Source organism: Lichenostomus cassidix, chromosome 1 (assembly GCF_008360975.1).
Source record: "Lichenostomus cassidix isolate B80296 chromosome 1, HeHo_3.0, whole genome shotgun sequence".
In the NCBI taxonomy this organism is placed as follows: domain Eukaryota; kingdom Metazoa; phylum Chordata; class Aves; order Passeriformes; family Meliphagidae; genus Lichenostomus; species Lichenostomus cassidix.
The window spans coordinates 97,183,645-97,197,264 of NC_139479.1; the positions used below are offsets into that span (position 1 = coordinate 97,183,645).

The 13,620-nt window shown below is 40.0% G+C and overlaps 1 protein-coding gene across 14 annotated transcripts in view; it reads left to right on the forward strand.

Moving 5' to 3' along the window:
* BBX (BBX high mobility group box domain containing) overlaps positions 1-13,620 on the forward strand; it is a 137,363-nt gene that overhangs the window by 102,852 nt on the left and 20,891 nt on the right. For 10 of the 14 annotated variants that reach the window (XM_085072764.1, XM_085072693.1, XM_085072653.1 and 7 more), the window contains 5 exons: positions 2,694-2,774; positions 6,039-6,119; positions 8,285-9,200; positions 10,076-10,214; positions 13,408-13,556. In XM_085072764.1, coding sequence (XP_084928890.1) covers positions 2,694-2,774; positions 6,039-6,119; positions 8,285-9,200; positions 10,076-10,214; positions 13,408-13,556 — 1,366 coding nt within the window. The remainder of the gene's footprint in view (positions 1-2,693; positions 2,775-6,038; positions 6,120-8,284; positions 9,201-10,075; positions 10,215-13,407; positions 13,557-13,620) is intronic. The other 4 variants (XM_085072700.1, XM_085072727.1, XM_085072709.1 and 1 more) reach the window with 2 other exon arrangements.

Below are 13,620 nucleotides of genomic sequence, written 5' to 3' on the forward strand. Positions count from 1 at the left end.
GGTCATTGTCATCTTCCTTGCCACGAGAGGGAAGCAGAGCAGATGGCACCCCTTGCTCTCTTGGTCTTACTGCATGTGTGTTGGGCAGATGAGAACAGATGGTGGCAATTGCTTCCTTGAGAGGAAAGAACAGTACTTCTTGGATTTAGTTACCTAAACTATTACTCATTATTGAAGAAAAGGCTTCTGGGGTATGGAAGCAAAGGAATTGCTAGTTCAACCATCTTAAAAGTAAAATGAATCTAAACCCCTCAAATACTTTGCTTTCAGAAGCTTTTCTAAATTTTTTTCTCTAGGTGGTTTAATAAAAGAAGCCCCAAAAATAGTAATGTGTGCAGCATGCAACAAGGTGGAATTTTTCTTTTAGTCTGACATGTTAGTTATCATTTAAGAGAAAAAGCATACCTGAGGATGATTTTGCCCCTGCTGCATTCTCAGTTACTCACTTTGAGAATGTTTGCTCTCTGCTTATTTCTGTGCAGAACAGAAAGTTTAAATCCAAAACTTAGGGTCAAAATGACATGAAATTGGGAGCGTAAGAACTAGTGGATGTTTTCTCTTCCTGCTTTCCCATATGTAAAGCTGTAATCTTCCCAGGTAAAGACAAATGTATTTGCTGTTTGCCCACATACTGAAATTATTAAATGTTTGTGTTGAAGTGAAATGCCTATTCTGGGAGGAAAAGGAAAAAGTAATACCATGTTTCTTTTGCAAACTAAAGCATCATACAGTAGCTAAAATCCCATCTCTATTGTAATAAAATTAGTAACTTGATCCTAATGATCGCCCAGTTAAACCTCTACATAAGAAAGGGGCTGTTTGTGGTTGTGGTACTGGAGGTTCTGATTATTCTAATTAAGACTGGAAGGTGTTCTTAAGACAGGGAATGGGATCTGCAGTCCCACTGAGAGCTGATTGGTCATCCATTCTCTCCCTTCTGATGTTTGACCAGTAACTTCATCAGAATGAGTTACACACTTGAGTCACTCGCCATTTGTTTTCTTAACTCTGAAAAGAATTTTTTTTTTCCTGAAGTGAAATTTCAGTTTCTTTTCTTTCTATTAGTACTATAAAGATCTCGCGTTTTGTTAGGAACACCTATTGTCTTGTCAAAATTTCTTTACTCTTTCCTCACTTTGTGCATCAGGAGACAAGATATGCCTGTATGTTCTCAAGTTATAATTTAGTGTGTGTGGGTGTTGTTCCATCCTTTTTCTGCCATTCATATTGTGCTGAAAAAAAAATCATTGAGATCAGCATTTGTTAATGATAGAAAGATTAAAAAGTTGGGACCTTCTTCCTGCAAATTGCAGTGTACAAGATCACTTAGTGGAGTGGGGTTCTGAGCAGGTTCACTGAACTGTCTCAAAGCAAAATTAGGACGTTGGAGTATTTTGGTTTGATATTAAACATTATTATTAGTGCACGTTTGGGTATTATTCACTGTATTTTAAATAGCTTTAAGTGAAATGGATATCCTGGATTTTGGTGGAGGGGGATGCGGTGGGGAGCGTAATAAATTCTTTGATACGTAATTGAAAGATAAATTCTTCAAATAACCTAGTTCAAAAGAAATAATTAAATAAAAGGAGAAAGGCAAAGGTGATAATTTTTGCCTCTGAAAGATCATAGAACCATAGAATTGTTTGACTTGGAAGGGACCTTAAAATTCATCTCATTCCAGCTCCCCTACCAAGGGCAGGGACACCTGGCATGGAAACCTCGATGAGGTTTCTCAAAGCCCCATCCAGCCTGGCCCTGAGCACTTCCAGAGTTGGGGCATCCACAGCCTCTCTGGGCCACCTGCTCCAGTACCTCGCCACTCTCTGAGTTAAGAATTTCTTCTTAACATCTCTTGTAAACCTGCCCTCTTTCAGCTTAAAACCATTGCCTCTTGTCACTGCCTGCCCAGGCATGGTCCTAAGTGTGATTTTTGTGGTGAGGGAGATATCACAGAAGCACTGGTGATTTTGCCCCAAGGCTTTTCAAGGCATCCAGGTCAAGTGCCATGTAATGCCATGCCAGAGAAGGTCACATATTGGAAATAGTAATTCTTGCATTTCAGAATTCATAATGCTGCACTTGGAAGCAGGTCTGAAAAAATTTGGCTGTAAAAGCAATTCCCTAAAGGGGTGATAGTTGTTATTTATTCATCACAGGTGCTGGCACAACAACAGCTCTTTGGAAGGCTAGATTTGATCTCCAGACATTGGTCTTATTTCCTTTTTTATAAGTAAGGAAAGTAAAACAACTGCCTGTGAGGACAGATGGTCCTCTTCTGTATCTAATTAATGCAAAACAATGGCCAGGCCTTCTAGGAGAATTTTATTTAACCTTAACAACTAATATTGCATATTTTTAAGCAGCAGGTATGATTTGTTTACTTTGTCACATGAAACAGATGTGAAACACGCAGCACAACAGAATATTAGCTGTGGACAGTAGAAACATAGAGTATCCATGAGTGTAATCTAAGGAAAAAATGCTATATTTTCTTGTATTCTTCTGTCTTCTACATATCTGTTAAGTGTTTCTTGGGTGGGGTTGCCTTGTCTGAAGTGGGACCTTTTGCCAGAAAGAACTAAAAGTAACTGATTTAACTAACCTCTTATTTTCAATTCTTTTTCTCCCTTCCTTTCTGTCTTTCCTGTGTGCCACTGAAATATTTTCTCCTCTGTTCATTTGTAACCTAGATCTCATCAAATACTTCCCAGTTGCCAAGTCCTGAGCCAGTAAAGCACTGTGGGAAGTCGGCACTCTTCCAGTTGGCAGAGGTAAAGTTATACCCAGCAGTGTCACAAGGGGAATATCTGTATAACTTTTCCACAAAAAAAAACCGAATTAATTGTTTAATGTTTGCTCTAGTACCAAATTTGGTATTTCCAGAAACATTGATTAGTAAGTAATGAAATACCAAGAGGAGTAGGCAGTGGCAATGGTCACAGGGACCTAGTCTTTTAAATACTTGTGAATGTGCATATTTTGTTAAGAGACAGCATGGAAAGTTACACTTCTTTTTAGAAAAATTAGCTTTATAACTATACAGTGCTCAGGACAACAACAAAGACAGGGAATAACAGTATTCTTCTTAATGAGGAGCTGGATAGCAGGATTAAAAAAAAATTGCTTTGGTTATAGCAATCGGAAGGTGCATTGCTTAATTGGGGACTGAGAATAGGAAAAGAAAGGTAGACTTTGAGGTCAGCAGGAATCTGTATGAAGAGTTGGAAGTTGATACAGTGTATTATATTCTGAAATTGGCAGCTGTCAACAGTAATCATGAATGCTGGGTCAGGTTTTCCCAACTTCCTAGAAATTCTCCATGAGTCTTAAATATAACCTTGCAGAGATCTCCTCTTTGATATGGATGATTCACTCAAAAATCTTTGAGGTATGATGTGCAAATACTGTTCTTCATGATTATTGAAAGATGAAGATACATGCTGTATTCCAGATAAATAAGGGAGTATGCTAGCACATTACTTGTACACTTTTTTTGCTTGGTTTTTGTTGTGGTGTTACGGGTTTTATTTCAATTTCATATCCTTTTTCAGTGAGGAAAATAGTTCTTCTGATCCTGTCTTAGTTGCATCCAGCCCGATATTCTTGCTGCTGAGGTCAGTCCCTCTCAGGAAAAAGGCAGAGATTGGAAGCATTGAAATAAAAGTATTCCATATCTTGTTCTGTGGATAGTCTTGCGATTATATGACTTTATAGGAACTTAAATGAGTGGAAGAAAATCTTCCTTACTGTACCAGCAGTCTCTGGCAGTAGTAGAGTTTGTGACTATGTGCTCTACTGCCTGTGCAAGGGTGATTACTCCTGACTGTGATCAGTGATCCATAAGGGTATTTGGCTGTTGCAGCTCTGGGACAGCAGAAGGGCTCATAGTATTTACTCAGGGACACCAGAAGTTTTTTAAGTGTCCTCTAACAGGACAACAGCAGGCTGAGTAGTACTGTTCTGGAGTAAGGCTGTTGCTGAGTACAGCCTGATTTTTAGAAGTCAGTGTTAGAAGTTGTGATGTGGCTGGGAAGCTTTTGAAGCCCTAATTTAGGGGAAGGACAGATGCTTGTCCACAGGAGTGCACAGTTTGTACTGCAGGTGGCAGAACAAGTGAAGCTAAGTCTGGCAGCGTGACATTTGTATGTTGGACAGGTTTCTGTGATCTCTCAGTGATCGTTCAGATGGATTCCTGCAAGCCTAATTTAATACACAAAATGGCTGTTAAAGGCTCTGATTCAAACAGGGAAAAACATGGCAGATGTGCTAGGCACATCCTCCTCGTCTCTAGCTCTTGTAGGACATCAGTGCTATTGATTTTTTTTTTCTACTTTCCCCAGCTTTAGAGATTTCTAATGTTGGATTGTAGTTGGATGAATGCTCTGTGAGAAATTCATCTTAAGTTTTCATGTAGCAATTCAGGATTTGGTTCAGAGCACCCCAAATAAGCCATGTTCATAATCAACTCAAAGGTGTCTTAGTTTTGCAAGTGGATGTGGCAGAGAGCTGTGCTGTGCTGCAGATGCTGTGCACTGGAGAGACTGAACTAATGTTTCCATGCTGCTGGCATGGCAAGTGTCTGGTGTGTGGGAGCCTGTCTTCTTCAGCATACCACACTGCTCTGCTCCTCCCTCATCTCTTTGCTATGTGGATTAACCAATTTTATCTTCCTTTTTTTTTCCCTCTTCCCTCTGCCTTCCTTTTTGATATTTCGCCATAATTCACAGATGGTAATTAAAATAAAATGCAGAAGGAGGTTAATTATTTTCTAAAAATTCTGAGGATTTCTAAGTTTCTACAAATGGCTGGAGCAGCCACTCTGCATTCTGAAGCCTGGGAGTCTGTTGCTGTTCAGCTCTGCTGAGTCTCTTGCTCTGCCTTGAGCCTTCAGTGTGGAGGCAGGAGAGTGGAAAGAGGCAGTGGAGCATCACTTCACATAGGCAAGGAGGTCACTTCACAGCTGGAACAGCACTGAGCTGTGAGCAGCATGTAGAGACTCGGGCTGTAATGGTCAGAATTTGGGAGATGCTCTGAAGGGCTGCACCTTCTAGATGTAGAGACAGTGTTGGTTTTTGTTTATTTCCTTTATGGCAGTGATAGGCCAAATCCTGCAGTTGACTTTGTGGGTCCGTGTTGGTTGAGAGTAATGAAAACTGAGTTTGTGAGGATAGGGAGAGCCAAAAGGGTGTAAATACTTTAGTTCCCCAGTCCCTTTTAACTTCACTTTGTTATGCAGCCTAAAGAAGGAGGTATAAGAAACCCACAAGCCTGGTCAGAGATGATGGGATATGTCCTTCAAAACAACATTTTCATCATACTAGTTGCCAATCCTGATACTGCTACTTCAGATTTGTTAAGAAAAGAATTATTTCTTTGTACCTAGCTCAAAACTGATACAAAACATTAGAAAGTACTGAAGAGGAGCATGGCCTGATAAAGGGAAAAGATTCTGGAGGATAATCAGCTACATGCTTGCATGACAGCCTCCTTTTAGTCTGAGGAATACCAAATACTACCAAAGGCTTGAGGGCTCCTACTTAACTTCGGGGTCATAGCATCTCTTTTGTGTGAGTCCTATAGAGGCACTGCTATAGCCTGAAAGGAATAGCCTCCTAAACCAATGATAATGAAATGAAATTATTAAATTTTGCAATCCAGTGTCCTACTGAGCCTTCAAAACCACCACCAGACGAGTTGCATGCTGCTGCAGATTGTTATTTAGCTGCTGGAGTCTGTTCCTTTGTGAGAGAGCATGTGCTTCAGTTCATCCTGCTCTTCAAAGGGAGTCCTGAGAAGAAAAACCCCAAATTTGCAAGTATCTTTCAGTGTACAGTGGCATTATCCACCAGAGCAGTGTTGGAGCAGGCTTTTATTTATACCAGCATGCATGGGTCTGCACTTATTTTTCAGTATATAATCTTATGAATTAATTTTGGGAAGCAGGGAAATAATCCATTCAAAAGCTGTGTCATAATCATAAAACAATTGGTACTGATAAAAGAATGTTTTATTCATGTTGGTTTTTCTCTCCATAGATTTCTTCAAGTACCTCCCGTTCAGGGCCTTCTGATTTAACAAAACAGTGTGGAACATCAGCATTATTTCAGCTGGCAGAGGTAATACTAAAACACTGGTGACTAACTGCCCCAGGTGCAGTGGGGTGGAGAAATTAATGCTATTGATTGCTGAAGTCTGAAAGGCAGAACAGTGCTACAGTTACAATTACACTGCTGTTTATAGAGCCATAAATTATCATGGCTCAGATGCCACAAGGCAAGATTTCCCCAGACTAGCCATCAACTTGGATGTTTCTAAGAGTCTGGTGCAGCTGAGAAAAACCACTATTTCCTGGTGGCAAAGGGACTTTGCAATTGAATTTGATTCAGTTTCTTGGTTTAGGCTTTGAGGTTTTAGGGTTTGGCTGAGGGGCACAAATAGTTGAGAGAGAAAGGGCTGGATTACTGTGTTATTCAAATTTGGGCATCACCATTACAAATTCATATTAATGGTCACGAGCTGCTTCCATCTATTTTTGCTTCTCATGCCCACTGTATATTTTTCAAGTGAGGAAATAATAGGTCAATAACTTCTATAGAAATTCTGCTATGATACTCTCAGCAGATCTTTCTCCTGAGAACAGTTAAAACCAGTGGCATTTTATTGAAATATTGCATTTGTTTTGTTTCTAAACACGTTTTTTTTGACTTTCCCAGTCTTGAAGATTGGTTAATCACAAGCTTATTTAGCTCTCACAAGACAGGAGTCACTTTTCTTGTAGCCATATCCATTGCTCTGTGTACTATTGGCTACTGCAGAAGAAGCAAATGTATAGAAGGAAAAAAATAATCAATTGGCTAAAAGTATGTATGTTGAATTGACAAAATATTCTTAGCCCAATGAGCTCCATTTTAAAAATTGATCTTTAGCTTTTGAGAATCTCAGGCTGTACTTAACATTGCAGTGTAGTAAAAAAGTCACTGAAGTACCTTTGTACCAAGAACCTATGTCAGCCTAGTTCTGGAGTTTTAAGCTGCCTCCTAATAGACACTGTGTATTGCCCAGGCTCTGATGCTTTACAGTGCTCAGCGCAGCTTCTCCTGAACCAGAGCAGTAGTTTCTACCCTCTGCAGCAGGAATTTTGAAAACCTGATACAAAAACATTCTAATCTTTGGTGTTATGCTCTTACATAAATTGGTATGAGAGACTTTTTTTAGTTTGCAAGGAAAAAAAGCCTTGCCAATTTGAGAAATCTAAAATGGACCCGGGGAGAACCCAGTGGTCTGGAGGAGGTACATCCATACTGACCACATGGCCTGTGGGCTGAGCTGCAGGAGCCTTCTGATGTCTGCTTCAAAGCAAGCCTCTTCCATCTGGTTTTGCTCCAGGTGACTGGTTGACATTTGTTCTAAAAACAAAGCAGCACTGGGAATTCAGCCTGGGGGCTTTGAGAGGGGACAATAAAAACAGAGCGTGTCTTCCTAAGGGCAGCTGGTTGGTGCTGTGAAGGACGACCTTCTGTAGAGGTGTCAGCATAGCTTACAGGTGATCCAAAACAGAGAGGATCACCCAAGTCAGTGCTGCAGGAACAGCAGTTTGAGGACCTTCTGACAGCTCTTTTTTTGGATGTCGATGTTCCTGAGATAGTATAAGGATTTTGGTTTCCATTAGCCTTATCTCCAGGAGGAGATAACCATGGCAACCACTGCTGCTTTGCAGTTCTTTGCAAAATAAGTCTGTGACATGAGAAGAAAGATTTGGAAGGCTTTTGTACTACCTTCCAAATTATTTCGTACATTCAAGTAAGGGAAAATAATCTCTGTTACTGAGGTTCAATAAACTTTTTTTCCCTCCCTCCTTCAAGGCCATTTGGAAAATGGAGAAAGGAATTGTATTAGGGACATTTGAAAGTTGAAGGGGAAATGCATGTGAGATTTATAACTCCATTGTTCTGTTGCATTTAGGGCATTCTAAAAATCTATCTCGCAGTGGGTTTCCAGGTTATGTGAAAGACCCATAAAGGGAGCAACCACTGAGATCAGTTGGAGTCTTTTTCTGTCAGAGCAGTAGAGCCCACGAGCCTTATTCTGTCACTTAGCCCCCATCCCATTGCACTGGTTTCAGCAGGACTTCAGCCTGTTTTTCAGTACTGTCCTGTAGCATAGTTTGCTTTCCTGAACTGAAATGCCAGAGAAATTCCCTGTTTAATGCTTTTGTTAGTATAAGTTAGTAATGCTAACAGTTGATGTTTGTTTCATGGGACTGTTTTTAAACTTGTTTTAGATGTGCCTTGCTTCAGAAGGAGTAAAAGTGAAAGAACCTGGGAAAATAAAAGTGGAAGCACTGGAAGATGAGGGAGAGGAAGTTTTGGAGGACATGGAAGTAGAACTGGAGAAAACAACAGTAAAGGACTCCAGTAAAGGAAAAGTAGAACAATCAGAGACAGAGAAAATGCAAAGCCCAGATGAAACAAAAGCTGAGGAATCAGAAACTGCAAAATGCAGAGATTTTACTAGTCTTGCAATGGAAAACAGTCCTTTTGAGAGAAAGGATAACTCAAAGGATCACATGTGCCGTTCTCCAGAGCTTTTCATGGGTGACATGACTATCCTTGGGCTAAAGCCGGAAAAGATAAAGAAGAAAAAGAAAAAAAATAAGTTGGACCGGCATACAAATGAAAAATCCACCCCCAAGAAATCTTGTAAAAAGAGGCAGTCCTCCGAGTCGGACATTGAAAGTGTAATGTACACAATTGAAGCTGTGGCCAAGGGGGACTGGGGGGCTGAGAGACTCGCGGATACTCCCCGCAAAAAAAACCGCCCTGTCTCAAATGTGAAGGGAAGCGTGTTGGATACAAAATCACCAAAGAAAAAAGTGAAATCGAAAGAGAAGAAAACATCAAAGGAGAAACCGATGGAGACCACCAAAGAATCAAAGCCTCCCGATTTCCTTAGTATTGGAGCCAGCAAGGAAGTACCGTGTGAGGCTTCTGATAACATTAAAGTGGAACCACTGACCCCAACAGAGGAGGTGGTACCCCAAAACTTACCAGAACAGGTCAAAACTGAGGACAGTGACTGTGTTAAAAAGATAGAAACCTGTGGCTCCAGGAAATCGGAGAGATCTTGCAAAGGTGCTCTTTATAAAACTCTGGTGTCAGAGGGCATGCTCACATCTCTGCGCGCTAATGTGGACAGAGGTGGGTGACTTGGAGTGTTTTGTGTACAGCGTGAACTGCAAAAGCCTGCCTGGAGTGGGAGGAAAAGCAAAAGTCCATGTTTGAGCTGGAGTTTGAGCAGTGTGTGATGGGAATGTTGTGTCTGGCTACGTGAGATGCTAGGGACAGGTGGAGGGGCTGGACTCTGTGTTCCAGGGCAGGTGTTTTGAAGTCTTGCCATCTGTGTTCCTACTTACCTCACAAACTCTTACCTGATGTATTTTCATCTTTCATGTTCTGAGCTTTAACTTCTTGACGGAAGGCTTTGTAGTTTAATTTGTCAGCCTACTGATAGATGTGTGCAGGCTTTGTGATGTATGTAACCCTGAACAATTACCTTGTTTCTATATAAACAACTCCTGTGGTTGTGAGCATAGCTCTCAATCCTACGGGAAGCAAATGTGTTCTGGCTTTGCTTTGGTTGTTAGTTTTGCTGTAGGCGGTAAGTGAGAACCCTTTATCTTGTGGAAGGACAAATTTGAGATAATTTTTGGAAGCTTTCAGTGGGATGTCTGGAAATGTATTTTTCCAGCTGGTAGATTTATATGTGTAATTAGAACAGTCAGAAAAGAAAAAAGATGCTTACTACTGTATATCTCTTCATCTTTTTCTACTTCTTTATACCTTGAGAGATCTTGACTTTTGAGGTAGTCCAGGAAAAGACAGGACAGGGGATGCAGAATAGTTGTCAATATCATCATTGTCCAGTTTAAAATGAAAAATGTTCTGTAACTGCCTTCAAGAAGGTCAGGCTTCATAAGTTGCAGTACTGAATGGGTACACAAGTTTCTTCTGAGCCTGCTTTGTTTTGGGACATTTTTTTAAAGATGAGAAACAATTTTCTGCCTTCATCACAGGAAAAAGAAGCTCAGGAAAAGGCAACTCCTCAGATCATGAAGGATGCTGGAATGAAGAAATCTGGGCCTTTTCCCCAAGTGGGGCAAGTGGGAACAAAAAACTGAAAAAGACTAAGCCAAAGGAAGAGTTTGTTTTTGGGTAAGTTGTGGCTTAACACTGTTTGATGTTTTAGTTAGGTCAGCCTAATAACTTAAGAGTGAATGCTCCTCACTGCAGCTAAATGAACTGCATCTAACACACAAATAATCACAATTCCTGAAAATTAAAAATGCTGTTGGTCTGAGTCATGCTCTAAATACCTGTTTTGTATATAGCAAAGTAATTCCTTTGAGATCTTTCCTGGTTTGCACCACTGTAAATGAATTTGAATGATATTATTTGCCCAGTTCTGAACAAACCACACAGTATTTACCTGCTCAGAAAGGGTTGAGGAGGGTTATTTTCATTTTCAGAGGACTTTGCAAGCAGTATTTAAAGTTCTGTGTAGGTGTTCAATCATCATAAACCAAATTAGACTAGAAAGAATAGATCTCTTTGCCTAGTTGGAGAGATTGCTTACAGAGGAATAGTAAACAATGTTGGCAAATAATTATGATAAATATGTCATTTTTCCATTGTAGTGAAAAGATATTTAAACTGTTTATGTCCACCATGAAGAAATTAAATACATTTTAAAAACAATTAATGAGTATATATGCCTTAAAATTTAGCAAGGCAGCACAGAATTACTTTCCTAGTATAGAAGGGGTTTTGTCAGAGTACTGCAGATTTATTTAGCTGCAGGCTCAGTAATTAAATATGGGTAGGCATTCATAATTGCAAATTCTTGAAGATGGGAAAATGAATTTAAAAGGAGGAGCTTTTCCATATTCTATGTGTAAAATTATAATATGTTTGGTTTGTAATGGCTACAGGTTTGCAGTAGCCATTCTTATAACCTAGCCTATGTGACATCTAGTTGCAGCTCACTTTCAGCAAAGATACTAAATCAGTGGGAATCTCCAAGTCTTGTTAATTTGGAATAGTCAAGAAAAATTCGGCAAGATTAGGCAAGCACAAAAACTTTGTGGTTTTAGAGCTTTGTATAAATTTTGGAAATATTTTTAAGTTTAAATTAAAAGATTGAAAACTTTTCACACATAATGATGGGAAAACTGATCACATCTTGTAGCCTAGAAAAAAGGTAGTTGTAAATTATTTCTTCAAAGTAGATAGGAAAATTGTCTAGATCGTTCATTCAATACTCTTCTACCCTCATTAGCTGGCTGGATGAGGAAATAGGTATTTTCCAATCTCTCATCTTTATTCAGTTGCATCATTAATTAATATTATTTAGTGAATTCTGTAAAGGCAGAATCAAGAATTTGTGAAGCATTAGTGCTGGAGAAGGTATCCAGTGTCCCTGTTCATTGCATTACCTGATCTTCTGGCTACTTGAAGAGCTGGTTTTACCTCTACCTGCTCCACTTAACTCCCTCTGCTCCCTTCAGCATCACATTTCAGCCTCATTTTGTATGTGTGTAGGTGAAAGGGTCCTCACCCCTTCAGAATTATGTCATTTTCCCTGTCATTTTCCCATTCTTACCTTCCCCATCAGTAGCTGCCTGCATTTCCCTGATGGTCAGGGTAAGATGTGCTTTCCCCACATACAGCCCACTCCTTTGCCAAGCAGTGCTCTCCCTGCATATATCACCTGGCAGGACTAGGCTGTACAGCACCAGCACCTAGCTACATGTGTCTAACCAGGCTTCTGAGAGGCTCTGAAAATTCATGCCAGTGTGGATGATTTTTATTTCTTTTAATAATTAATCGCTGACATGGAGATAGCAGCGCTTCCCACTGCCTGCACATAGCACAAGCTATAATTTACTAGCCAGGATGGCAGCTCATCTGCTGGCAGATGAGGTTGGGCCTGCCCAATTAGAGCTGCAGCACCTCACATGGCCTTGGGGCAGGAACTGAGGCAGGTGGGAACAGACAGTGGGAGAGGAGCTGAGTCAGAGGATGGCATTGCATGACAGCTGTCAGAGCAGAAAATCGAATGGTTTTGTGATTGTCAGGGAACATCCGTGTGGAAGAGAAAAAAAGGTAGCAGTACCAGGCACTACTGATGTCAGATACCTTCATGATTTAAAGCCAAAATAAAACATGTGTGCACACACAAATAAACAAACCCACCATGCGCCTCGTCTGCAAAGAGCTAAGGCTGTAGTTAAGATGGAAAATTGCTTGCTGAAAGAAGTAAAAATTACAGAGATAAAATGAGGTATCATTCTGTGTACCAAAGCTTTCAGAATGCAATTGTTTGAAGTGCTGCTTCAGAAAGCAGAGAGAAGTACCATGTTTCTTGTGATCCTTCCAACTGTATAAGGGCCATCCTTCCACCAGTCATTCCAGCTTCTGTCAAGTTGAAGTTTTTCATAGCAAGGAGAAATAAAAACAAGTATAAAATGTCATTGTTCCCCCATCATTGACAGTGCTATTTATAACCTGCCTAGCTGTGTGCACTGCCTTTTACTAAAACAGAATTCACGCTTATACTCTGGCCCAGCTACAAAAATTTGCAGTAACAGAGTGCTTATGCAAGCCAGTGTAGTCATAAGTGCTGTGCCATCCTCTTTGAGTGCTTTGTTTTCTTCTGGTTATTAGGAACAATCATACCTTGTCTGTGGATTTCTTAAGTTGTAGTTAAGCTGGTGACAGTCATTCAGGTTGGGCTTAAGTATGAGGAGTGCTGGGTTTCGTGAAAGCATAAGGTAGTTGCATTTTTCATCTCACGGCAAATAAAATATGAGGGGAGAAAATGCAATCACTCAGAACAAATACAAAACTAATTCCCACCCCAAAGCCTCCTGTTACAGAATACCCACAGAAGATTGATTAGTTTGACATTCTTGTTCTGGTTTGAAATGCTCTTTTCATTCTGGTGGAAGAACTCTTATGTGAAGTTATTTTATTGGTTTATTTATTGGTTTTACTGTCTTTGTTCATTCCCCCCACAGAAAAGACAAATCTCTTGTACGAATCTGTGCAGCAAACAGAGCTAAATGTCACCATTAGGACATTGATTTTTTTTTTTTTCTAATTTTAACATATGTTGCTAAGGTAATCAATTTGTACTGTTACAAATGCAGAAGCAGAAATGTACATTCTCATTCCAAAGCTGGATTAATATATACTGGTTTGGTGTTTACAGTGTATGCACTTACCTGGTTTTCCCCTCTCTCTGTGTAGAAGGGTGTGTGTATACACACACATGCTCTTAAACAATATATTTTTTTCTGCAGAAACAGAGTTACATTTAATTTGAATGGTTTTGTTTCCCATTTAGCTTAGCAAAATTGGAAGAAGAATTTGCAAAGAAATTCAACAGCCTCCCTCAATACAGTCCTATTACCTTTGACAGGAAAAATTCAGCTGTTTCGAGGAAAAAGCGAAAGGTTGGAAGCGGCTCATGTGAACTACCAAAATCCAACAAAGGTAAATTGCCAAGTGCTGTACATTCTTAAACAACGACAATGCTATGACAAGCTCAGGAATTTAT